Source organism: Paroedura picta, chromosome 10 (genome assembly GCF_049243985.1).
Source record: "Paroedura picta isolate Pp20150507F chromosome 10, Ppicta_v3.0, whole genome shotgun sequence".
Taxonomy (NCBI): Eukaryota; Metazoa; Chordata; class Lepidosauria; order Squamata; family Gekkonidae; genus Paroedura; species Paroedura picta.
The window spans coordinates 36,875,469-36,901,449 of record NC_135378.1 but is presented as its reverse complement, the minus strand read 5'-3'; the positions used below and the strand labels follow the sequence as shown (position 1 = coordinate 36,901,449).

The following is a 25,981-nucleotide window of genomic DNA, read 5'->3' as shown; positions in this document are numbered from 1 at the left end:
CTACGTGAATGACTTTGCATGCTCACCACTGAACAGTTCCATAGTCCAGGCTGGCTCCCCCCACCCCCGCTTCTGTTCCTGGTGGTGACATGACCTCTTTGAGCGACTGCAAGAGTCCAGCTGTGCCACATTCAGGTTATATGGCTAATGTTTACCCACAAGCCAAGGCCATGTTGTAAAAATCAGGTGAGACCATTCTGCTGTTTGCCCAAGTAGGCTAAAGAGCACTGGAAGGAATTGCACATGGCTGACTTACAGGAACTGCTGTGAGTGCCATAAGCCAGATAAACAATCCAGAGTGGTCCATGCCTAGCAAAGCTAACCTGCCACTTGAAAAGAGGAAGTCTACAAATGACAGGCTGTTCAGACTCAACATATATGTGTGGCCCTTCCTTTTGCCTGTGAAAGGTCACCATTCCTTAGGGATCTTCGTGAATTGCATTAACTTTCACCATTAAGTGACCATTTCTTCAAGGCAGGACTCTTCTGTGATATATATGAATATAGTGTGGGCAACAAAGTATCCTATAACCACCCCATTACCAAGCAGATCTTTGGGTTTGAAAATTGTTCTGCAGGCAGAGAGGCTCAACACTTCCTCTTTCAACATTTAAAAAACCCAATTGCTGCAATCAAAATACTTAAGATTTAACAAGCCGCTTAACAGGGGAATATTTTTTTTTGGGGGGTGTAGTTTTGTCTTTGTTTCTTATATGCATAACTTAATATCCTTCCCTTTTATTATTACATTCCTCTGACCAAGGACCTTGAGCAATGTCAAAATAAGTAGAAGGTAAAATACAGAACGGCAAACATAAAAATACAGCATGGTGAATTAAAACCCTTCTCCATAACAACATTAATCACAAGCACTAGAAAGCTGGCCACAGAACGTGTTATTTCATGATTGATGTCTGCCAGCAAAAAAAGAGAGAGAGATCAGATGGCACCTGAACAGCAACTGATATTTATTCAGGGTACATGTAATCCAGACATCTGAGTGGTGTCCCTCAGTCACAGAATAAAATGAAGTGATGCACAGTCTCTATTAGTGCAGACACACAGCAGCAGTTGTGGTCAGAGTATGGAGATCGAGTGAGACAACCCCTGAGTTTTGCAGGGCATTTGGTCTGCCTGATATAAAAGCGCACCTGTGACCAGGAGCTGTAGGGAGGATTGGGGGGGGGGGAATCCCCACTGAGAAGTAGGGTGCACACACCTTGCATTAGCCATTATGCTGGCATGGTCAAACCCTATAACCCTTTTCCTGACAAACCATGCAATTTCAGAATCCCCCCTATTCCTAAACACAACACGAGAGAAGTCGAGAAATTAATTATCCACACATTTTTCTCATACTTTTCTAAAGGAATATTCCTTCAATAAATGCAAAAGATACTGCCCCCACCCGACCCCTTCCCAGTTTTGGGCACTAAAAAGAGAGCCTTCAGTCCTAAGTTGAAGGCACCTATCCAGACCCTCCAGGGAGCGCTGCGCAAAATCCAATCTAAGCGTTGTCCCATAATGTAATATCCAGTGCTACAATAGAGGTAGCCTCCTCCTAGCATAAGAGTGTCCAAAATACTGTTAGGGTAGTAGACACAGAGAATTCTTGAATGTTCCCTGCAATATACTGCCTAGCAGCACAAATTTAGATATAAGGTCAGGAACAGAAAAATCGGCAATGTTACTTGTATATTGTGATCCAAATGAACACAAACTGCACTCAGAAACTGATAGTACAGAGATCTAGAAAATGACTTCACTGGCAACTGTATTTGTACAGTACTGAAACTCATTAGCGAAGCATGTCATAAGATTGGGGGCAGGAGTCTAGGAAAGCAAGAATAGTTATGTTTCATAGCAACAAGTATGTTCTGCCCGTAGCAGAATCTAGCAGCAACCCAACATAATTGCTTCCTGGAATCTTTCGCAGTAGGTTATTCGCTTGTATTTAAGGCATTCTAGGCACCTGCTTGTTCATGCCCTTACTAGTTTCTCAGAAGTTCTGACATATTTGAGAAATGGTGTAGTTCTGCAAGCAATGAAGTATAGAAAACTCTGAGTGATATAGTTCAGAAAGGGGCAGCTAGATAGTAGTCCAGTAGCACCTTAAGAGGCCAACAAGATTTCAGGGGAGGGGGGAATGAGCTTTTGAGAGTCAAATTTCCCTTCATCAGGTATGAGCCGGAATGGAAAGCTGAGTCCTTATATCCAAGTCAGGAGGTGGGAGGGACATTGCGAAGGAGGAACTGCATGCAGAGGTACAATAAGCATTGTAATCAGCATCATTGGATTAACTCAAATTCATTAATATCATGTTGAAATCTCTCTTTGGAGCTTCTTTGTTTGAGCACCATGATTCTTGGGTCAGCAATGAAATGACCCAGAAAGGGGGCTACTTCCTTTCCAGGGTTTAAATGTTTTGGATCAGCCAAGTTGGAGACTGCTAGGGAATTGCTAGTATTTTCTGCAACTGATGTGAAAAGGACTCAGCGACAGACTTGCACCTTTACAGCCAACACTGCTCCACTTCCCTTGAACATACTAGTTGCCCGGGACAAACAGGTTCCCAACTGAGAAGCCTCAGTCCTTAGGATTATTTTAAAGCAGCAGCAACAACAAAAGATTTACTTCAATTAAATGCAGAAATATTTATTTTGGTTTTCTTCATTGGTTTTTGGAAATTTTGGTTTTTATAAAATATAGAAATAGCCAACACTAAGCAAACATTTCAACTCCAATGTAACAAATGACTGAATACTCTAGGAGTATTGGCTTGGATACTGGTGTACAATTTGGGTATACAGGTATGAAATTATGCCGCGGGGTAGTGCATTACAATCACACAATTTTTAGTGCAAACTTTTTGTTGTGCTTGTTTACATACATTTAACAGAAATTAATGACTGCTGTATGGAAGTAAAACAAATCTAAGCTTGGGTTATTACAAGGCATCTCAATCCCATCCCCCTCCAAACTGTCGTAGACCCTTGGTGGTGAAGTCTCCTCCCCCTCCCCCAGTAGTGTCCCATATTAACCCACATCCCATTCTCTCCTGTTGGCTTTTCTTGTCCTTTTTTTAAAACACCTCGTTGATCCAAGATTCACTTTGATTACATTCATTTCAATGAAGATCCTCAGTTACTTTTACCCCCTCCATCCTCTTTTACGTTCAGTGGATGCAAGACAGAAGCTAAGTTTGTACAAAGACCAGCATGTTACAATGATCACGGTTTAGCCTGCTCTGTGGAAGCAACCTAGAGGCTGGCAAAGACAGAGAGAGACCACTAGCCCTGGATCACTGCCACCTCCTCAACCTCGGTCTCATTCTACAGCATGCTGTTTGCCATAACCCACCTTTGGCAGTGCTGAAGAAATTCCCTCGTGTTGCACTGGTAGTTGTCATCTAGACTTTCAGAGCAGAAGATCAAAAGGTGCACAAGCTAGGTTTCTACACTATCTGATCATCATGTGTCAGGATGCATTCAACACCCAGGAACGGAATAAAGCTTCCAGCTAGTCAGCAGTGAGCCAAGTATTCTGCCCATGTTCTAGAGCAAACATAAGCAAAGCCGCCTCATGTTCTCAGCGCTCCCTTCTTGTGTTGCCCTGAAAAGCCTTCAAATGTCAAACCTTTAGGAAATTCACCAGATGTACAATATACTAAAGACAATACATGTGCTAGCAACACACGTCCCTTTAACATGCCTTGGCAAGTCACTTATTTTTGGCTGAGAAAGTCTTAAATAACTTACAAATCACATACAGATAGCATTTACAGTTTAAGGCTCATTGAGGAAGTTGTATGTCACCATATAAAAAATGGTCTGCAACACCAGTGGACCGTAAGGCAGCGTTCCATTTTTCTCCAGGATTCCTATGTCGAGTACCCTTTTGCGTAAAAAGTTAATGATTGCACAGTTTCCTTTGCTATGTTTGCTGCAGTCAATTTACAGATATGAAGGTAAAACAGCAAATGTTGTTCACTCCCAACAGTTTTGCTTCAGTTTACATCTGGATATTCGCATAGAGTTCTTCTAGCTGGGATTTGAAGTATTTTCGCAGCTCAGGTCTCTTTGCCTTTAATGTTGGCGTTAATAGGCCATTCTCGATAGAGAACATGTCAGTGTGAAGAGAAATGCCTTTAACCTGTGGGTAGGGGATAGAAAACCAAACATTTATGAGTCAGTCAAAGAGTAGACAGATTTTGCAAGCTTCTTCCACATGCTGAGGAATTCTACAAGGGAAAGTGCTTTGGAAGATCCTGGACAAGTAGTCAAAGCAGTTAAGCATCTTACTAAAACTTCGCCTCAAGCTACTTAGTGCAATTAATTTACCATTCAGCAAAAGCAACCATTCATTTTGACAAGAAAAGGCAATGTTTATCTTGTCCATTCTTATTTTTGTCACAGCACTGCTGTAAGGATCTGCATTCCATTCAGCTCAATCCCACATCTAAAACCAGCTGAAGGACTTTTAGAATGGGTTTTGTCACTGAGTCAAAAAGTATGCAATCAATAGATTAATAATCATTTAATCCAACAGACATCTGTAGTGATTCTCACCTGCTCAAATGACTTCAAGCCATACTCTTTTCCAACTTTCAACATGTCTTCTAGAATGTATTTTTTGATATCCTATGGAAAACAAGAATGAGTACGAGACAGGAGAGAGGCTTCCTGAACTCTCCCAGCAGCCACCCACCCAGGAGTTCACAGCAGGAAAATATTGTCTAATCAGGAGAAAAACCAAATCTAATACTATTTGTAGAAACACATTTAATTTAATTTGTAAAAGTAAGTATCAAAAAACCTATCTTCACAAATCACCTACTTTGTTTTTGCATAGTTCTTCGTAGGAGCCTCCAATTCCTCTTTTCTTGGCCCAGCTAGATAAAACTTCTGGATCCGGCACCACAATTGCTATTAGAAAAGCCTAAAAACAAGCAGAGAAAAAGTGCATTTAAGCTGCTTCCCCTTGACCCAAGCTAACCTGATCTTGTCAGATCTTGGAAGCTAAGAAAGGCCAGCCTCAGCACTTGGATGGGAGACCATGAAGAAGTCCACAGTTGTAACAGAGAGGCAGGCAATGGCAAACCCCCTCTAGTCTTGTCACCTCGGAAATCCTACAGGGTCGTCATAAGTCAGCTGTGACTTGATACCACTTCCCACCACCAAACTGCTTACGCTTAATCCTTCCCCACAATTCATGTGCTCAGTTAAAAGACAGTGAGAGAAATGTTAAGTAGCAACTAGTACTAGAAGTAACCACATGATCTTGAAAAGTTTTAAGATGAAACACTTACAGAAAGCTTTCCAGCCTTTAAAATACTACTTTTAATTTCGCATCAGCTAACTTTGGCCTAGTGTACACTTCAGCATTAACGCAGACCACACACATTTGCTAGCCAAACATTCAAAAGTAAGCATGTAGAGCCATCATAATCAAGGCTAGTGACAAAAACCTATCAAAGCCTTTAAGCCCACATGCACTCCTCTGCTTTGAAGGTTAAACTTTCACACTAGATAATTCAGTTGGACACCCACCTGCAAGCTTTCCCCGTGAACAAAGATCTGAGCAACAGGTTCACTCCTGGCATAGACATTCTCTATTTTTTCTGGTGCAATATACTCTCCCTGAGCAAGTTTGAATATATGTTTTTTCCTGTCAATTATCTTCAGGGTACCATTCTGTGAAAGAAGAAAGAAGTCAGTCCATTTCTAGTTGCAAGAGACAAATCTCTCTCCATTTTTCCAACCCCAGGTCAGAGTTACTAAGCAGAAGGTCAAGGTGCAATTTCTGAAATGCAGCCCAATTCCAACACCATCCCCTTTAAACACAACTCTTCTGTCCTAGTCCTTGGGCAGGATCCTGGGTGTCATGAGTGCAAGGAGGTCTCTCTGAGTATGTCTCACGAAGAGTGTTGCGCTCTGCTAACGCCAACCTACTGGTAGCCCCCAGCCCCAAAGAAGTGTAATTGGTCTAGACCAGAGCCGGGGCCTTTCCAACCCTGGTTGCAGCTTGTGAAAATGAGTTGTCAGCTGAGACCCGGGCCCTATCGGAGCTGGCAAAGTTCTGAAGGGCCTGCAAGACACCACTCTTCCACCAGGCATATGGCTGAGGTCAACACAAGCACAACGTGGCATCAAAAATGCCCCCCCCCCACCTCTGCAGCCATCCAAAATCTGGATATAAGATCAATGAGAGAATTATTCTGACCCATGGGGATAGAGTCGGAATATTCAAGAGTTTAGATTTAAAATGTTAAATTACTGCTTGTAAATACTTTATATTTACTTAGTATATGTGTTTTTATTGATGTGAGCTGCCCTGAGCCTGTCAGGGAGGCGTGGCCAATAAATATCATTATTAATAATGATGATGATGCTAGGAGGAGAGGGGAATTTATCTGATTTCTTCTCCTTCCAGCAGATCTTTGCACTGTTTGTGGTCTCCTATTGTCGTTCTTGTTGTTATTATTTGGATTTTATACCACCCATGGTTGGCTCAAGGAAGTTTAAAGGTAAAGGTATCCCCTGTGCAAGCACCGAGTCATGTCTGACCCTTGGGGTGACGCCCTCTAGCGTTTTCTTGGCAAACTCAATACGGGGTGGTTTGCCAGTGCCTTCCCCAGTCATTACCGTTTACCCCCCAGCAAGCTGGGTACTCATTTTACCGACCTCGGAAGGATGGAAGGCTGAGTCAACCTTGAGCTGGCTGCTGGGATTGAACTCCCAGCCTCATGGGCAAAGCTGTCAGATGGCTGCCTTACCACTTTGCGCCACAAGAGGCCACAAGAGGCTCTCAAGGAAGTTTACAATACGGTTAAAATACATATTTTAAAATTAAAGTTAAAATGTAAAAACAAGGCATCAGCTCACTAATATCTAATTAACTCCCCCATGTCCCCCCCCCACATACACCCATCTTTTCTTTGTCTGCCTGTTGATTCTGGTAGGTTACATGTATCAGTGGCATGGGGAAAAGGTGGGCAGGAACTTGAGAGGGGCAGGAATTCCCTAATTCCCCCAGTATTTACTTTGCAGGAGGTTGCAATTTATGGGAGGTTGATAGGGAAAGGTGACTCTCTGAGCTCTTTGCACGCACAATTGAACACTTTGTGTCTAGCTTCCTTTCCTCTTCAGTACAGTTACCCCAGAAAACATAACCAAAGTTATTCCTGTAGAGCATAACTTTTGGATAATCTTGTTCTGATTCTGTGGTGAGGGCGGGGAGAGAAAGAAATCCCTTTGTAAACCCCTGCATAATGGCCTTTATCACAAGTTGACCCAAGGGGGAGGAATCTGCCAAGGACAGTTTATATTCCAGCCCTCCAGTGATTTTAGAAGTAGGCCATAACACCTACCGCTATTGCTTTCTCTCTTTCCTTTAGCTATTTGTGCTTTCATTCTTTGAACAGATGTCTGTGACATAATTTCAGAAGGTAAAAAATATTATCCCCATTATGGTAATGCCAGCAAGTTTTGTTTTTTAGAATCCGTGATGGAATCTGTCCCTCTTAATAAAACAGTAAGGAGGGTTGGGGTGGGCCGAGTCCGGGATCAAAACTCCCGGATTGGCCCCTTGGCCCCGGACTGACAAGCGGAGGGGCCAATCTGCTTGTCAGTCTGGGGCCAAGGGGCCAATCGGAAGGCGCGCACCACCCCACCGCACTCCGGCACCATCCCGCCGCACACACAGGTGACTCGGGGGGAGGCTTCGGCTACTCTGGTGGGTAGTTATGTTACTCTGAAACAGCAGAAAAAAGTTCAAGTTCACCTTTGAGATCAAAACGTTTTATTCAAGATCTTAAAGGTACCACTGGACTCGATCTTTGTTCCTCTTTCACTCTATAAGAGCACTGCGCATGCCAAAGGGGCAACAGGGCCACTGACTCCATAGCAATGCCTGAAGGACTAGAGGGAAAAAGTATTTGTTCTGTGGGAGGAAAAGCCTTCATCAAGCACAGTCCCCCCTACAGACATTCACTTACAGGTAACCACTTCCCAATATCTCCAGTGTGCACCCATCCGTCTTTGTCAAGAACTTCTGCAGTCTTTTCTGGATCCTTCAGATAGCCTTGGAACACGTTTGGCCCTTTCACACAAACCTGAAGTAGCAGAACAAATTACAGTGAGAGACATAAAATAGCTTCCAGTATTAGAGGGAGTGTCAGAGACCAACAGGTTGACTTTGTTCAGCACACTGGAGGAAAAGGGATTCTCTCTCGTTATATCAATAAAAATGTTACTATGAAACTAAACACAGTGGCAAGTCAGACCACTCATCCCTCAGGATTAGTACTGCCTGTTCTGGTGGCCAGCAGTTCTCCAGAGTCCCCAAGCAGAGGTCTCAGACTCTCACATCCTCCTCCTACTTGAATCTTTTCGCTGGAATTTAACCTGGGATTTTCTACATACAAAGCAGATGCTCTACCACCGTACGTTTCCCACTTACTTGACAAACTGTATCATGCCAAGACTCATGATCCCGGCCCATTATAGGAGAGGAGAATTTCTTCAGACTTGCTTTCAAATAGGGTACAAACAGCAGGCTACTGTTTTCATATCACTAGAACTGGAAGCTGGGAACTTCTTGGAATCGAGTGCCACTTACCTCACCTTCTCCTCTGGCAGCAAAATAGCTCATTTCCTCCACATCAACAAGCTTTATGATATTGCAGGGCATTGGGGCACCAACATGACCTGTTGAGGAAGGAAAGGCCTTTTAAGCAGTTCCCGACGATCCCAAGTTCATAATCTTATCCTTTTACGGCTACACAGGCAAAAAATGCCATCCTTCAGGCAGCATTATTTCTTTTCTCACATAGCATTCATTCTTCTCAAGGCCACATGTCTGAAACCCAAAGAGGTTTCATCAAGGCTTCGGATGAAAGAGCCGATCATTCAAATTATCGCCATCTGCCAAGTGTTCTCTTCAGCCCCCTCTTGCATGTGTTTTTCAAGCTACACAGCTGAAGTTCGATCTCAAGTCTAAAGTCAGTTCATAACATAAACCCTGTTTAGTTGCTTTGTGTTCCTCCATGGAAAAAGCATTAATCCACTACCCTCACTGGAGAAACACGGCCAAACACCACCAGTCTCCTTACTAACTTGAAATCCACCAAGCTTTTGATGCACTTTGTTGATCCTCCCAGTTGGTTTTGCTATTCTGATGTCTTCAGGCCTTTCTAGAGAATTCCAGGCAATCAGATGAGGATTTTGCTACAAATTTGGTTTGAATTTAGGTGGAAAAATATGTGTTTGCCAAAAAAAGTGAAGCAAAACTTCAGGATTGCAGACTCCAGGCAAGGAAGCTCTAGTAGCCTGGAAAGTTCTCCTCCAGCCCCTTCCAACCACCTCTTCAAGAACTGATTTGCAAAACAACTGGTATTCATATGTGTAAAATGGAAGCTTGCAATCTCATGTGAACTCATTTGGCGCAGAGTTACCACAATGGCAAGTTATAAGATATAACAATCCTCACAAGCTATATGTGAGCTACTTCCTGCTTAGAATGAAGTTTGAGCCCGGTGGCAGCTTTGAGACCAATAAAGTTCAATTCTGTGTATAAGCTTTCATGTGTATGCGCATGAAAGCTTATACCCAGAAATAAAGTTTGTTGGTTTTAAAGGTTGCTCTGCTGCTTCGGGTCAACCCGGCTACCCACCTGAATCTCCTTCTGACTTAGCGAGTCAGGCAACGTCTGTGTCCAGCCTAGAACTATCATAGCTTATAGCCACCTCATATCCACTTGCGGTTAGTAACAGGATTCTTACCAGCAGTCCAGTCCCCGGGCACTGTAAGCGAACACCCAGCAGTGCATTCTGTCTGTCCATAGCCTTCATAGAACTGTTAAGCAGGAGACACAAGTTACTGGAGTCGTTCCAGAAATGTAAAGATCCTGGTGGAATATCGTGCTGCTGTTTCTACAGCACAGAAATGGGACTATAGAGACCCATCCCTGCAGGATCACCATGTACAGAACTCCTGTTCTCAGAAGGATTGGGCCCAGAGTAGGGTCTGACCACATGCCTGCAACTTCACTGATCCGAAACCGGTTCCCGTCTGGGAACCCTAAGCACCCACAGAGCTTTCAGCTCTATGGCAGAAGAAAAATGGGATACTAGTTTGCCTGTGTGCACATAACATGCGGATTAAGAAGAACTTCCTTTGATAGTTATTAATTTTACCCTGCAAATTCTCTGTGCATAAAGCTTTCCACATCCATTACATGCCTTATAATCTTGTAAATGGTCAGAAGCAGATTAATAGCTTCCGTAGATAAGCCAGCTGCTGTCCCCTTCCCCCAATTAGGAGCGTCTGCTGAATTTTATATTCCTGCAGCATAATCTAATATGGCATCCAGTCCACAACCAGCACCGTGGTATTGCACAGAGCATGCTAGTAATGGGTTTGCACAGCTGTCTACCACATGTAAATGTCGTGGGATCATTTCCACTAGAATTGTCACATTACTAACAAAAGAAAAAGATTTTTTTAAAAAACATTTTTGAAATGGTATGGTACTGTCCTATTACATAGGGACTGCTTTGTAGAATGGACTTCTGCATACCCTATAGTTATAAGTCAAGAATGAAATAAAAGTTAAACATATATAATATAGTCTCAGTGCAGACTCACCTGACAACCAAGAGCAGCTCTTAGGAAAGTCAGTACATTTGCAGAGACAGGAGCTGCCCCTGTAATCATTAGCCTTACTTTTCCTCCGAGGTTTGCCTAAAAGAAAGAAACACCCACAACATTAGCTTCATTCTAACAACAGTGTCAAGGAATGACCCAAAGAGAAGTGCTTGAATACATTTCCAAATAGGACTCAAGATGAGTGAAATGGATCTTCCCACTCCCCAATCATACACTGGCCACAGAGCTCTTTGTAAGGGATGCTATGAGTGATCTACCTCCCCTGGATAACATCATCAGGGTTACAGGCTGTGTGCCCTACAGGTGCAAGAGCATTGAGACGCTGGGGAAGGAGTTATATGGTTATTGCCATAATTTTCTCTTCGATTTTGTAGCTTTTGGGATTATTAGTATAATGTTATGATGTTTTTATGATGTATTATATTTGGTTTTTATTGAGTGTAAACCACCATGAGCCGGCTGCGCTGGGGGTGGCAGTAGAAAAATGGAATAGACAGACAGACAAATAAATAAATAAATGTACTGCTGGATACCATGCCAATTGCATCATCTAGAATTGCCCCAGGATGTAATAAAAGTTCTGTGCTCGGAACTGTGCTCTGCAGAAACATGCAGTTTAGAAAACTGATGTGTAAGCAGGCCGCCTTTGGAATCCCGTGTCAGGAAGAGGAAGGAAAGCCATAGCGGAATCTTGGTGCTTAGAATGGGCAGTCTAGGCAGACATACTCTGCCAGGAAGCTCACTGGATGACCTGGAGCCAGTCACCTCTTTTCAGCCCAACAGGGTTGTTACAAAGATAAAATGGACCATGTTGCTCTGAGCTCCTTATAGAAACAGCAGGACAAAATCAGCTTGAAAAAATTTGAAGCCAATCATTGAAAAGGGGATGTTGCTTTCTTGGGAGCCAGTGTAATGCTGTGGTTAAGAGCAGGCAGCCTCTAATCTGGAGAACCAGCTTTGATTCCACTCCTACACAGGCAGCCAGCTGAGTGACCTTGAGTGACTCATAATTCTCTCAGAGCTCTTAGCCCCACCTACCTCACAGGATGTCTGTTGTGGGGAGAGGAAGAGTAGGTGAAACTACTTTGAGACTCCTTCAGGTAGTAAAAAGCAGGGTACAAAAAGCCCAGTTCGTCGTCTTCTCATGCAAGAATCTAAGAAATTCCCTATGGGATTGCAGTGTTCTAATGTTGCTAATATACAAACCAACTTCATATTATAACTGGTCCTTCACTGTACTCAGACAGTTACAGTTTATCTTGTTTTCTTATTAAAATCATCCCTTAAAAATATAGTGGATTCCAGTGCTTCAAATTATGGTGAGCATAACTTGAAGCCTCGAAAAGCATCAAAAACCTAGTAAGCAAGTTTCAACTGATAAGCTTAACTCCTATGGCAGAGAAATAACCCACTTATTTAAAAAAGGTACATTTTGAAATCCTTCAGGACAAAACATTCTCTTCGAACCATGGGAGTTTTAATGCTGCTGTTATGTAGCACCTTTGCACCTGAACTCTGAGTTCCATTTCCTCGTGATGTTTCATATTTGTACACGAGGATTCTTGCCATAATCCCCAGGAATCAAAGGACATTTTTGTCTGACCTTTCCTCCAAGGAATTCAGGATGCATACATGGTTTCTCTTCCCTGACATTGACAGCATTACAACAGCTTCACATGCATGCTCTGATAGTCAAAATATGAACCCAATACAGGTTGACTTCCTAAAACCATAAAGCTAAAATACTATTTTTTAGACAGATATGGAATTTGCATGTTTGAATGTCCCAAGTCAAGTATTTCCTCCTTCTGGAAAGCTAGCTTTCTCCCTACTAGTTCTTCCATATGCAATGAGGCATGATTTTTTAAAATGTGAATGGGTACGTCTATAAATATGATCCCCTTCCTGCTATTTACAGCAAAAACGTTCAGAAGTGAGAGAAGCTGAACTACAAATTGAGAAATATTTTTTGAAGACTTGGGATTCTGCTGCTTCTCTTTCTTTCTGAGGCCATAACACTTCCCACAGAGAACGGAGGGGGCTGTTGACTCCCCTGCTCTGGTACATTTGAAAATGCATCGCCGTTGTTACCTGTATTTTGCGGAAGATCACTTTATCCCACAGACTATTATTTCTAATAATGCCACTTCTAAGCTCTGCCTCTTTCCTCTTGGAAGCAAAATCCAGTATCCACCGCTTAAATGAAGTATTTGCTTGTCCAAAAATCTGAGGAAAGACAACAAGGATTCCATTATTATTATATGCAGCAGAAACAGAAATTAGATCTTTTCCTAGCTTATCAAGAAATCATCTACAATGTAGCAAGTTACAATGATCATATCGCTAACTGTGTCCCACGAATGTTCATCATTGGACATGTTCTCTGAACTTGCGTGAAGGTACAGAAGAAAGCAACAATGTCCTTCAGTCTTCTGTGGACTTACTTTGTCAAACATTCTGTTCAGCAGCCTTGGCACAACAGGGAACACTGTAGGCTGCAAAGTTTTTAGATCATCCATAAGTAGCCTGATGTCTCCCTGGAAAAATCCTATCCGAGCTCCGTGGCAGAGAATCACACACTGTAGAACAAGATGGCAGATGATTAAGGGCAAGTAAGTGTGATTTCCGCCCCCCTTGAAAAAAGTTTTGTTTATGTGAGTTAAGTAGAATCACCCATCAAACAACAAGTTCCCCTAGTTGGCAAGAGCATATGCACTTCCCAATACTTAGTCTATCCCAAAGGACTGCTGGTTTGGACTCATTTCTTCTATAAAGAAGGCACTTGGGCTTTGATCCAGTAGAAACACTCCTCTTCCATCATTACTTCCTTCTACTCACCAGCATTACCAGCCCTAGTAAGTGCCTCCACCACCACGTGGCTGAGCCTTGTAGAGAACTTCTTGACTAGACCATGCATCTCACTGGGAAACCAGTCAAATGGCATCTTAAAGACTAACAATTTCCCCCCAGCCTTTCTGAGACAGAGCTCATTTCAGATGCTTGTGGAAGGCACACTTGCTTTTAAGGCTGATCTACCCCACAAGACTGCGGGTAAAAATGTTAGGAAGGGAGAACGGCATAAGCCACGCTATTCAGGCAACCCTTGCTGACTTGGATAAGAGCCCATGGATTATACTAAACCTTTTGGAACAGAAAGTTCATGCAGTTGCAAAGAATGCTTTATTCCAGCTTTGTTCAGCCTGGAAAATGGCCCTCTACTGATCTGGCTGATCTGGCCACTTTGTTCAGCCTGGAAGATGGCCCTCTAACTGATTCAGCTGATCTGGCCACTAGGATCCCTGCTGTCATAACATCGAGATTAGACAAGTGTCATACACTTTTCAATAGTTTTCTCCAGTCGCTGTAGAATGCTGCAGCCCATTTATTACCAGGAGGCAGGCAGAACATGCGTATTACATCCCTTCTGCAGTCACTCAAGTGGTTGTTCATTGGTTACAGGTTTCCATACAAGGCTCTGGCCATCCACATGCAAAGCCCTTTATGGCCTTAGAACTGCATGGCCACAGGACTGCCTCTCTTCCTATGTGCCTCCATGACAAGATCCCTTATCTGAGCAGGGCCTTCTGCAGGTGTCAGTCTGCAGGATCAGCAACCCCTTTCCCAAACACATTATCTGAAGCGGCCCCTTTCTTGTAGGAGGTCAAGAAGGCTGCCACTCTTGTGGCATTCCACAAAATATATAAAACAGAATTGTTCAGGAGGGTGTTTTTATAAAGCTGATTAAGGTGATGTTAGAATGCAGTGTTTCCAAAAGATGCTTCAATAAAGGGAATAAGATTCAGGTGGGTAGTTCTGTTTGCCTGAAGAAATAAAACCATGTTTGAGTCCAGCAACACTGAAAGTTTAATTCTGGGGATGAGCTTTTGTGGGCATGCACACTTCTTCAGATAAGGGACATAAAATTTAAAAAGGCACAATATCACCTGCCCACCACTGTATATACAAGCTCAGTTATCAAGTTTACAGAACTCTTCAGGCTTCATAGTCCCTAATTTTTAAATTCTTCCTCTGCGGAGATTTCCTCACCTCCCTGCAAGCCAAATCTAATGCCAAGATTTACTCCCTGTGCATCAAAGCTTTCCCAGGCTTGTGGGCCAACAGTACCTGGGGAGAGGGGAGGGGAGGCAAGATAGCAGCTGGTTGAAGAGAACAGGGGAAGACTAACAGCCACATGGCCTACTATCCCTCCTTAGCGAGTTTAAACCAGGGAACACTCATCAAGAACACTTAACAATTATTTTAATTGTGACATAATGAGCTTACCAGTGTCCCATGCACTTATTAGTTTGGCTAACTCCTTGTGGATAGCCACAAAGCCCAGCTCCAGAATCATGTAGTACGGTTAACAGGACTGGCAGCTTCCCCAGCCCTCTTTTCACCTTATTTTACTTGCTAAAAGGAGAGCCTTATACATTCTACAGCACTTGGATATATAGGGCAAGAGAACAAGGGGACAGAGGGCAATCCTGTGAAGCCACACCTGGCTTCATTACCTTTACTGTGGGGGCCAGAACACAAACAGGTTGGCCACCTGCAACAGGTATGTTTTGTCTCTGAACTGAGATGAGGAAAGGGAATAGCAAGAGAGATCAGCACATGTCTCAATTACTAACATTTGAAGCCAAATGCACAGCAGGGATATCAGAGCAACAAAATAGAACATTCCTTCGCTGTTTTTGTGGTTTTAAAGGGGGAGGTGCAACGGCAGAGTAATCCTTTTACAACCAGCAATGCATATGCAAATTTTCTTTCCCAGTTTTTTAGACGGCACATTAAGAGGAAATGGTATTTTGTTGTGACCACTTTCCTCCCAGATGCTCTTCTCTAGTACTAATGTTGGTCCATTTTTCTGTCTGTTTAGCATGACATTTTATTTTGTTAGCATCAGTCTTCTCCTGAGTAGTTTCAGGGGAAAGTATCCATATGAATGTGCAGAACGGAATACAGATTTTAGCTTGTGGCTATCCACAGTAGAGATGGACCTGAACTGGAAAATTCTGGTTCTGGGTGATCCTGAACTGAACCCCCAAACCAAACCCAACCCCCCAAAATGCATCCTCTGGTTCGGATCCAATTTGCAGAAGGGGGAGGGGATTGCCAAGGAAGAGTTAAATGGCAGAAAGTTCTGGGGGGGGGGCACAGGCAGTTTAGACCTCACAGCTGACAAGTGGACTACCCTGCTCAGCTGTTAAACTTAAATGGCCGGAATCCACAAACTGAACCAGATACAAGGGATGGGAAATGTTTGGGGAAGGTGTCTTTCCGGAACAACAGTTTGGTGGGTCACAAACCAGGCCAAATTCATGCCAAATTTTGGCTCTTGAGCTAGTTCTTGCCCATCCCTAATCTACATTAGCTGAATGAGGCAGTTGGATGGATATACTGAAATCAAAAACTCCATCTCAGGATTTACTCGCTTAGCTTAACATTTCCTTCCTGGCTCTTCTCAAAGCCAGCCCAAAAAGTGCCCCGGCCTAATTTGCCATCAGGACCCACAAGGGCAAGAATCAATCTGAGGAACCATGCGTGTTTACAAGTCATGAAGAATATAAGGAAGCCCATCTTGAGATGCATTCCCTACTAGAGACCAAACTGACTCCTCTTAGAATAACTTGGCTCCCCCCAGCTTTGCAGAAATGGATGTTTAATTTACAAGAGCAAGTCTCTTGAACCCTAGTGACTTTCCACAGTAAGAGGATAAAGATGTGTGTTCTTAAAGTTGAACAGTCAGCATTACTGAAGAAGGTTTTCCAGAAATTTCTATCAGATCAGTTAAGAAAGTGAGGCAAACATTTCTTTCAACCACCTTTGTATGACAGATGAGGAGGCAGCTGGCTTGCTGCAGGTAGGTAGGTGGACCAATATTGTTACCTGCCCAAGTCAGACTTACCTGAACTATTCTTTCAAACATATGTGCAAGAGGCAAAAAGGAAATGTGTGTGTCGCTGGGAGTCATTACATAGCCACTCTGCAAAGAGACAAAGTGTCTTAATAACGAGATGGAAGACACAGATGCCTACCTCCACAATTCTCTCAAACATATGAGCCAGGGGCAAGAAGGAGATTAAGGTATCTTCTGGAGAAGGAAAAACCGCTTTCTGTCAGGAAAAGTACCAGCAAAGTAAGGAAGAAGAGAATTAGGTAAGAACTGAAACAAAAGATTGCCATGATTTGTAGAGGACAAGCACAGACTGCCATAGCTCTTAATACTCAATCACTTTTTAGAAGGAATCATTTTAGTCACACGTTTGACCATGAAGCCAAAGTGATCTGGAAGCTCATTATTTTATGTTCATTTGGTTGTGAGTGTTGAGATTGCTTTCTTTCTTTTTCTTGCCAATTATAATTTTCATACCAACCAAAAAATTTAGGCCAAATCAAAAACAAAAGCAGAAGCAGTATATAGGATCAAAGCCATTGGACAGCATGCAAATACTGTCATGGACACAAGCCCAAGTCTGTCTTGGTTTTAAAGTTACCAGCAAGATTGAATCATCGGACAATTAGTCAGGCTGGTCTGGCCAGTGAGTCTAGCTGCTCATTTATATATCCTGCATTACTGTCATGTAGTTAACCTAGTATTGAAGTGCTATGGCCACAGAAATGTCTAGCAACCCATAAAGCTGTATTGAATGTTGCCATTCAATTAGAAGTCAATATCTGAACCCTCTAGGCCAAGGGAGCAGATTTGAGCAGCAGCATTGATTCAGCTATACAACTGCCCCAATGTAGTAGCATACAGAATACCAGAGTTATGGTTACAATGCTATAGCTTGATTGTGTTATAGCATCCTGGGAGTCTTCAACTCTCAATGTAAATTTAATAGAATATCTAGAACAGATTTTAAGCTCATATAATTGTCACAAAAGTCTTTATTCTTGAGAATGAAGGATCTTGGGCTAGACCCCCCCCCCCAATCCTTTATTTTTACAATAAGAGGTAGTGCTGATCCTCTCCATTGCAGACTGGTTTGAAAGCTTCCAGCATAGCCTTTACAGCTGAACAATTGTCCAGCATGGGCAATTGACGTTTAAACAATACTGGATTTAAACCAGTTAGTCCTGCTTTTGGAGGGATAATGGTCACATTTAGCATTTCACTTTACAGAGGGCTGAAGCTTACATAAAACTATCCAGCCCAGTGGCTCATGGTAAGATCCTTCATAATATTAAGCCTCTAAAGAGATTTATCGACAACACTAAATTGTGACCATAAGCAAAGGACAGAGCAAGGCACACAACAGCACAGATACCTATAGGCAAGGAATGATTGAGTAGCCTTTCAGATGCCCCCCAAAAGGCAGGCTGCTATTTCAATGAGCACCATGTCATCAATCTTGCACCCATCTCAACTCCATTATAAAAGGGGGCATTCAAGTACAGAACACACTCTAAAGTGACAATATTCAGCATTTCCTGGACATCTTGAATATTGATCAAACTAACATTTTTCTCCCCTATTCTCAGATCATCAGTCAGAATATTAAACTCGTTCAGTTAGAGAACATGGTTGGATCCACCCAGCTTTTTCAATCAGTCTCCCTCAATTCCTCTCCTTTCTGCAGTCCTGTCTGGCATGGCTTTTGTCCACTCAGGTGCCATGATCCCTCAACCACTGCCTTTTTGAGTGACCAAAAGGGACCCATATTCCTTTTCCCTAATGGAAAAGCTGGTTGGCTCCAGGTCATAGTTTGCAAGAAGAGAAACTGACAGAGAAGTTTGAGAAGTGCATAAGCAGCAAATCAGATGGCTTCTGATTCAGATTTCATCTCATCCACAAGCTCCATGGAACCTTGGGAAAGCCACACTTTGGGGCCACCTCACACACAGTGGCTACCAAGTGCTCAAAGGCCATGTCAGGAGAAGGTATTGGCCTTTACACCCTAAGTAGAACAGGACACCAGACTAGTGGATCATTGGTCAGATCCAGCAGTGGCTCTTCTTTATGCTACAGGGTAATAACTGGTCATCTTGCATTCTTTCAATAATCCTTGCAATACTGGACATTAAGGGCTTTGAACAGGGGATACCCACTCCTAAGAAGTTTGGTCGCAATTTTAATGGCAAGTAACATGTTATTTTCTGATTGTCACTTGCACTTCTGGTTCACTTGCTGACCAAAATAATCCTCCAGGGCAAGGAAGACCTAATTACAATTCTACCAGCATTTAAACCCTCAGAAAGAACGATCCTTATAGCATTGCATTTCAGAGTAATGCTTGAGTAAAGCCGCTACTGACTTTCTGAAGCTGGACACAAAAAGAAGATTGGCGCACTGTCCTCGAAATCTTCTCAGGGTTAGAACCAGGCGCTCCATTCGACTGGCTCAAAGAGCCGGGTTTGGTTAAGCCAATTTTCAAAACTTCTATGGTACTCCTCTCCCAAGCTATGTTTCAGATCGTGAATCTTTTATCAGCAAACGTTACCTCTGTAGCCTTCACAAATGCAGACATGTTGCTCACTATGTTTTGGTGAGTGATCATTGCTCCCTTGGGGTTCCCTAGAGGGAAAAAGAGAGGCAACAGTTCAGGCAAAGACAGTGAGCTAGAAAATAGACTCTGGGAATTTCTTATTACACGTAATAATGGTATGTTGCAAATGGATGCTACAGAGCCAGTCAAGAAAGAGCAGCTGATTATACTGATGATTTCTGTTCGAGGCCAGAAAGGAGTAATTTTTTTTTTTTAATGTAAGGACTGGTTGGGGAAAGTGATGTGATTCTGGAAGAGACTCTCATGAAGAAATCTGTCGTGGAGGAACAGACATATTCCAAGGTAAGCCTACCTGTGGTTCCACTGGTGAAACAGATTATGGCCAGATCTTCTGGTTTGGGGAGCTAAGAACGAGAGACCAGATTAGTATTTTGCTTTTAAAAGGAAGCATTTCGTGCAGACTTCGCAAGATGGTTCATTTTAATACACTGCGAGATTTCATTGTAATTTGATAATCTGTTCAGTACTTACTACGGGTTTGTGCCTGTGGACTTTCCCCAATGCCTTAAAAAGGAAAAAAGAAGACACAAAATGAGAAAAAACTTAATCAAAGTTTTGCAATGATTAGTACTTGTTAAATGTATCCAGAGTGGCAGTGCTTTTGACTAACAAACAGTACTTTCTTTATTCAAGAAAACTCAGTTTCACTGCCTTAAAAAATACAACTTTCTATATAGTCAGAGCACCCTCCACATACACACACATATCACAGTTTCAAGTTCATGAAGCCTGCACAGGGCACAGGAGACCAAGTCTACACATTACGATCTTTCGCCTCACTTGGCAAGGACTAAGGACTGTTAATTCTCTGGGACGTTCTGCTGAATTTGTCTTGATATTTCCCCCCATTGGAAACAATGGAAGGTGGGGGCACTTTCTTTGGGTGTTCACAGAATTGGACCTCTTGGTCCAATCTTTTTGAACAATCAAATTATATTTACAAAAAATTGTGCACAACTTTTGGGTCCTAACTACTTCTTGGTTAGGTTTGCTTCTTCTTGTGTTTTCGTAGCACTATTCCCCTTTTCGGTTTTCCAACTTTTGAAACCTGGGAGTTCTTCTGAGGAGAGACACCAGTAGCCATGCTGAAAATTTGGTACCTCTATCTCAACCCCCCCCCCCAACCACTGAATAAATTTGCCATTTACTTTAATGCCCCCCCCCCAAAAAAAAAATCTCAGAGGTCTGGAATATTACCAAATCCAAATATCCTACCGGTATTGAGATTTGGGAATATTGAGAAATATCCATGTTTGTCCAGTCCAATGCCTCTGAATTACCTCAAAATGTTTTTTTCTTTCACACTTCTAATCTTTAATCTTGACAAATGTTTAGAGTCCTCAAGGTATTGTGAAATGCCAACAGCAATTTATAACTAGTCAGGGGATTCAGTCTTTTACACAACAAAGTCTAACCTTTATCCTTCATTCTGCTGGTCAAAGATCAGCATTTTGTAACAGACTTGATTCTGCTTTTTTCTTGCCTTGGTTCAATTTATACAACCGAGGAGGCTGTCATAGAAATGGCTTTGCTTACCTCAAAGTCTTTCATGCTAATGATATCCACTCCACACTTCTTTCCACGAGCCGCAAGATCACTGTCAAAGAGATCCATAATCACGATGGTTTTGAGGACTGACATATCCCCCTTCTCAGTGCTATCCAGCAGAAGTTTTGCCTTCTCAGGTTTATCGCAAAAAACTAGCGCTATGTCAGCTAAGTTGGAAAGAAAGAAGGAAAAAAAAGTCAAATCTGATCAAACCTAAACAACCAGAAGCCCTTGGTAATTCGGGTCCAATTATTTCTGTGTCAAAGATTAGGAAGACAAGTTTGGAACCCATCATTTTACTTCAACAAGTTTGTTTCATAGAAGGGAACTAGTCTGATATATTTAGGATTCTAGCATAGCTAAAAGAAACAAATTCATGCCACTTCTCCCAATTTGTCTGAACCCAGGCAGAGACTACCTGAATTCCTGTGTTTCTTTTCCTATAGTCAACATTCTGTTGCAAGAGCAGTCTGAGAGTCCTGGAAATATTCTTGCAGTTGCAAAGTTGGCTGTACTTATCCATGTTCAGTTTGAACTAAATGCTCTTCAGCAGAAAGAGTACTGAGAATAATACAGAAACTAATACAGATAATACAGATACTGAGAATAATACATATCAATCGAGAACATAGCAATCGAGAACATACCTTTGTTTACAATATAAGTGATCGCTTCAGCTCCCAGTGTGTCGTAGAGAGGGACGGCCACCATGGAGTAAGTGTAGCATCCTTGTTCAATGATAACCCACTGCAAGAGAAGCATTGACACAGTGCCCATTTGCTAAGCATAAAAGCTACAATCAACTTGTCTGACACAGATGTTCTGAAATTCACATATTAATTCAAAAGTTAAAATTTCAGTCTCAAGCATAGATGCACATCTTTAATGAAAGACGTTTCCATTAGGGAAGCTAAGTGTACCTCCAATAGCTGCAGGGGGGTGGGAAATCCCTGGTGTTTCACACAACAAATGGACTTAACTTTCTGCAGCCACGACTTTCAGACATGCATCTATGAAGTTTCTCAAACATGTATTCTATTAATGTAGGATGAATATGCGTGCTATGCATTGACTGCATAGAAGTACTACAGACAGGCACAGTATTCAATATTAGTATTCGGAGCTGCTTTCAGAGACTTGAAGATTGCTTAACATAATATTTTAGCAGACAGCTTTTAAAATTCAGAAGCCCGGATGGGGCTTTGTGGCATTGACCTAGTGCAGGGGGTGTGGGTGGGGGTAGACTATATTTATTTCCTCCACATTGAGATGAATTCTTGGGACAGTACACCAGTTTTTATTTAGCATCTAATCACTTAAGCATGGATATATCTGAAAATGTACTAGAACCTAACTTTTCTCTACCAGAAGGAGTCTCAAAGAGGCCTTTCCCTTTCCTCTCCCCACAACAGACACCCTGTGGGGTGGGTGAGGCTGAGAGAGCCCTGATATTACTGCTCGGTCAGAACAGCTCTATCAAGTCTGTGATGAGCCCAAGGTCACCCAGCTGGCTGCACGTGGAGGAAGGGGGAATCAAACCCGGCTCACCGGATTAGAAGTCACCACTCTTAACTATGACACCAAGCTGTTGTAGCAAATGTGCATTCCCTTGTTAGTCTGTAAACCAAAGCAAATCGCTTGCTGGTGAACAGTTACACAATTGCTATGGGCAACTTGCACAACTGGCTTGCACAAACCCCTTCCCCAAATGCAACCTCTAGCATGTCACTCGAGGAGAATTTCTACGTACACCAGGATCTGAAGCAAAACCACGGATACCTAGGCAACATGAATCTGAGGTTTAAACTAATAACTAAAGTAGACGTGGTTTCTACTGTGCAGTCAAAAGTTGTGCTCCTGATGGCTTGCACCTCCACCGCTCAATCCAAAGGCCACTGCCCTGTCTTGGACACCTGCCATTTACAAGAGCAAAAGATACACAACAAAGCATGACATCTTGCTAATAGAAATTGAGTCTTGCCAGTAGAGTGCAGCGCAGCTTCATCCTGACTAGTAGCGGCGGAGGGTGGTACCAAGTTGCAGCCAACTTATGGCCATGCTGTCGGGGTTTCAAGCTAAGAGACGTTGAGAGGTGGCTTGCCATTGGCTGCCTCTGGGTAGTGACCCTGGACTTCCTGTATTTTCTCCCACGCAAGTATTAACCAGAGCCAACTCTCTCTGCTTAGCTTCCAAGATGTGACAAGATTGGGTTAGTCAGGGCCATCCAGGTCAGGGTCCATACTGACCGCAACAGCTTATTCCCTATCAGATAGCAGAGGGCAAATGGGAATAGACAGCAGCACTGTCCTTTACCGGAGTCAGTCCCAGTAGGAAGAGACTGGGGACCAAGAAAGGGTCATTGGGCACAGGTTAAACTACAGTATGTAAAGGCAGCACTTTGGACAGAGCACTAGTAATCAGCCAATGCTTGGATTGCTCTTTCACAGGGATTATTGCAAAAGCACAACCGGAATCTTCACCCACCAAAGTACAAAAAGGTCACATGTCCCACCACTGCCAAGATAACAAGAGAACTGGGAAGGCTGCAATCTGCTGTTGCTGCTGTGAAGCTACCCAACCAACAAGTAAACTTGGAGCTTTTTAAAAAGGCGTGTGCAAAACAAGCTATGGGCCTAATTCATACAACATTTCAGCTTGTTGCAGGGGCCATTTTATAGTCAATGGCAGATTTCTATCCAATCCATCCTAATTGGCTCCTGTTATTAGGAATGAGTCAATTTTTACCAAGGCCACAATGCTGAATTCTGCATATATGTAAAACATGATCAGTATGAACTACGACAAGGAAGAAGTATTTTCTCTTTTAAATATTTCCATTTAAAAAATTGTTCTTTGGGCCAATGGACCCTCCTGTTGAGAATCACTTAGGCTCAGTATTTTAAATGGTGATGGTCAGAAGGCACAGCTGACTTATGGTGACCCCTTAGAGGGTTTTCAAAGCTCGTTCAGGTGTGCTTTGCCATTGCCTGCCTCTGAGCAGCCACCCTGGACTTCCCCGATAGTCTTCCATCCAAATATTGACCAGGGTCGGCTCTGCTTAGCTTCCGAGATTTGCTGAAATCAAGCTAACCAGGTCCTGGTGGTATTTTAATAAGCTGTTCCATATTAGGATATTTTTGCAACAAGAGAAAAGAAGAGAGGAAGCACGCTGCCATACCTGGGTCCTGAAGCCTAATCCCTCAGTTGTCATCATGGATAGAACTATGGGGGGAACTAGACATGGCAGAAGGAGCAGCTTCCGACAGTGCTTTGATTCCCCCCCCACATACAAGTATCCAAAGTGCATGATACTAAATGCAAGACATGGTACTTCTACTGGTAGGCAGAGGGAATCTTGGCATCTTACTGCCACCAGAAACTGCATTATCACCTTAGGCGTATCCAATACTATCTCCTGTACTGCAGTCCAGTGGGAAGGCCATCCATGCAGACTTTCACAACAAACACATCTTAGAACCCATTTTCTGTTTGTATGTAGGAAAACCATATGTCCTAATAGCAATTATCTACTGTGTGGGATAAGTACTAAGCACAGGCATTTGAACACTAAACTTCCCCAAATCCAAGGCTAGGTCAAGGGTAAGCAAGTGACAGAGCGAGAAATAGGACTGAATTAAGGTTAATGGCTAGGTTATAAGCACAGTGGTTGCATTATGATAATTATGCGAGACTTTCTGACCTCTTAGTTCTCTTCCAATATATGCCACTGTATTACTAGGCCAATCAATACCTTCTTTGAAGAGTAGAAGTCTGCTGAACTAAGAAGCAATATGCAGGTGAAATGCCAGTAAAGTTCTCCCTGAATAAATATAATTAGAAGAGACTTTCTGTATCATAGCCCCAAGCCTCAGCTTTATTAGCTCCTACAGTGCAACCCCATGCAAGTTTAGTCTAGTCTAAGCCCAATTACATCCACTCTTAGACCTATTATGCATGGCGGCTGCTACGCCGGGCAGCCACCGTGTTGTTGTGGTGGCGGGGCCAGGAAGCCCAGAATGCTGCCCTCAGTGGCAGCAGCTGGGGGGAAGTGGGGAGGGGCACCCTATGACAGGGGCAGGGGGGATGCACTGCCGGCTCCACGGAGCTCGCAGGGGCATGCAGTGTCCCTACAGGGACACCGTATGTCGGGGCCGGGCGGGCCAAAAGGCCCGGTGCTGGCAATTATGCACGGCGCTGGCCTGCCCCAGCCCCCGCGATATCCCGGGACTGCGGAAGTTCCCACATTCCGATAACGCAGGCCTTCCATGGCCCTGGGCCAGGCCATGCCTGCGCTGGTGGCGGGAATGTGTGCATAATCAGGGATTTTCTGCTGACATTGTTAACCTACAACAAGAAAAGAAGAAGAGCTGGGTTTTTTTTACCTCACTTTTTACTACCTAAAGGAGTCTCAAAACAGCTTACATTTGGCTACCCTTCCTCTCCCCACAACTGACATCCTGTTAGGTAGGTGAGGCTAATAAGGCTCTGAAAGAACTGTCACTGGCCCAAGGTCACCCAGCTGGCTACATGTGGAGGAGGAGTGTTTCAAACCTGGTTCTCCAGATTAGAGGCTGCTGCTCTTAACCACTTCACCAAGCTGGATCTCAAGCATAAATACTTTTACAAGAAACAACTGTTCATCTTTCAAATATGTGTTAATTTTCTTAAGAGTAGCGGACTACTGAAGAACTCCCCAAATACACATTGAGAGTTCTCTAGTTGAAGCGTTGGCCTTACTAAGAAAGTTGGGTCAGGAGACTTCCTGACAGCTACACCAGACAGATAGGTGCTACCTGCACCCATCTTCAACAGTTTCAGTGCTAGATTTTATGTGTTAACTAGTTAGACTAAAGGCCTTTTAAGAATCTTGTCTTCATTTACTGAAGAGAAAGAGTTCTCTCTGTAGGTTACACAGGTAAAGTACTACACATAAATTACGTGTCAAATAGACCCTACCTACATGTACACAATCTAAACAAAGATTAAGACCGTTTGGAGGTAAAGACGTGATAACTAAACAAAAGGCTTTTGATAAACCGTAGATACCCCCAGCAGAGCTCAGAATTGGCATACAACTTTCATTTTGCAGAAAACGAACAGCACAGAAAGCAAGTCAAAGCAGCTGGATTTCCACAGGCAGTTGCCAAGACATTTGACAGAGCTGTTTTACACGTTTCTTATTCCCTAGGAATCAGCATTTCAGAAGAGCGCACTACCCTCTGGCCAATCCCAGTCACAAAGAATTACCAGAAA

At 43.0% G+C, this 25,981-nt stretch overlaps 1 protein-coding gene across 4 annotated transcripts in view; it reads right to left on the bottom strand.

Moving 5' to 3' along the window:
- Positions 1 to 2,639: 2,639 nt before the first annotated feature.
- ACSL1 (acyl-CoA synthetase long chain family member 1) overlaps positions 2,640 to 25,981 on the bottom strand; it is a 42,367-nt gene continuing 19,025 nt past the window's right edge. For 3 of the 4 annotated variants that reach the window (XM_077302253.1, XM_077302252.1, XM_077302254.1), the window contains 16 exons: positions 21,376 to 21,475; positions 20,717 to 20,895; positions 19,652 to 19,684; positions 19,473 to 19,524; positions 19,115 to 19,188; positions 16,579 to 16,656; positions 13,112 to 13,246; positions 12,759 to 12,893; positions 10,647 to 10,742; positions 9,782 to 9,854; positions 8,620 to 8,708; positions 7,997 to 8,113; positions 5,550 to 5,693; positions 4,837 to 4,938; positions 4,569 to 4,640; positions 2,640 to 4,152 (listed from right to left, as the gene is read on the bottom strand). In XM_077302253.1, coding sequence (XP_077158368.1) covers positions 4,012 to 4,152; positions 4,569 to 4,640; positions 4,837 to 4,938; positions 5,550 to 5,693; positions 7,997 to 8,113; positions 8,620 to 8,708; positions 9,782 to 9,854; positions 10,647 to 10,742; positions 12,759 to 12,893; positions 13,112 to 13,246; positions 16,579 to 16,656; positions 19,115 to 19,188; positions 19,473 to 19,524; positions 19,652 to 19,684; positions 20,717 to 20,895; positions 21,376 to 21,475 — 1,620 coding nt within the window. In that variant the 3' untranslated portion in view covers positions 2,640 to 4,011. Of the gene's footprint in view, positions 4,153 to 4,568; positions 4,641 to 4,836; positions 4,939 to 5,549; positions 5,694 to 7,996; positions 8,114 to 8,619; positions 8,709 to 9,781; positions 9,855 to 10,646; positions 10,743 to 12,758; positions 12,894 to 13,111; positions 13,247 to 16,578; positions 16,657 to 16,708; positions 16,787 to 19,114; positions 19,189 to 19,472; positions 19,525 to 19,651; positions 19,685 to 20,716; positions 20,896 to 21,375; positions 21,476 to 25,981 lie in introns of all 4 variants that reach the window. The other variant, XM_077302255.1, reaches the window with a different exon arrangement.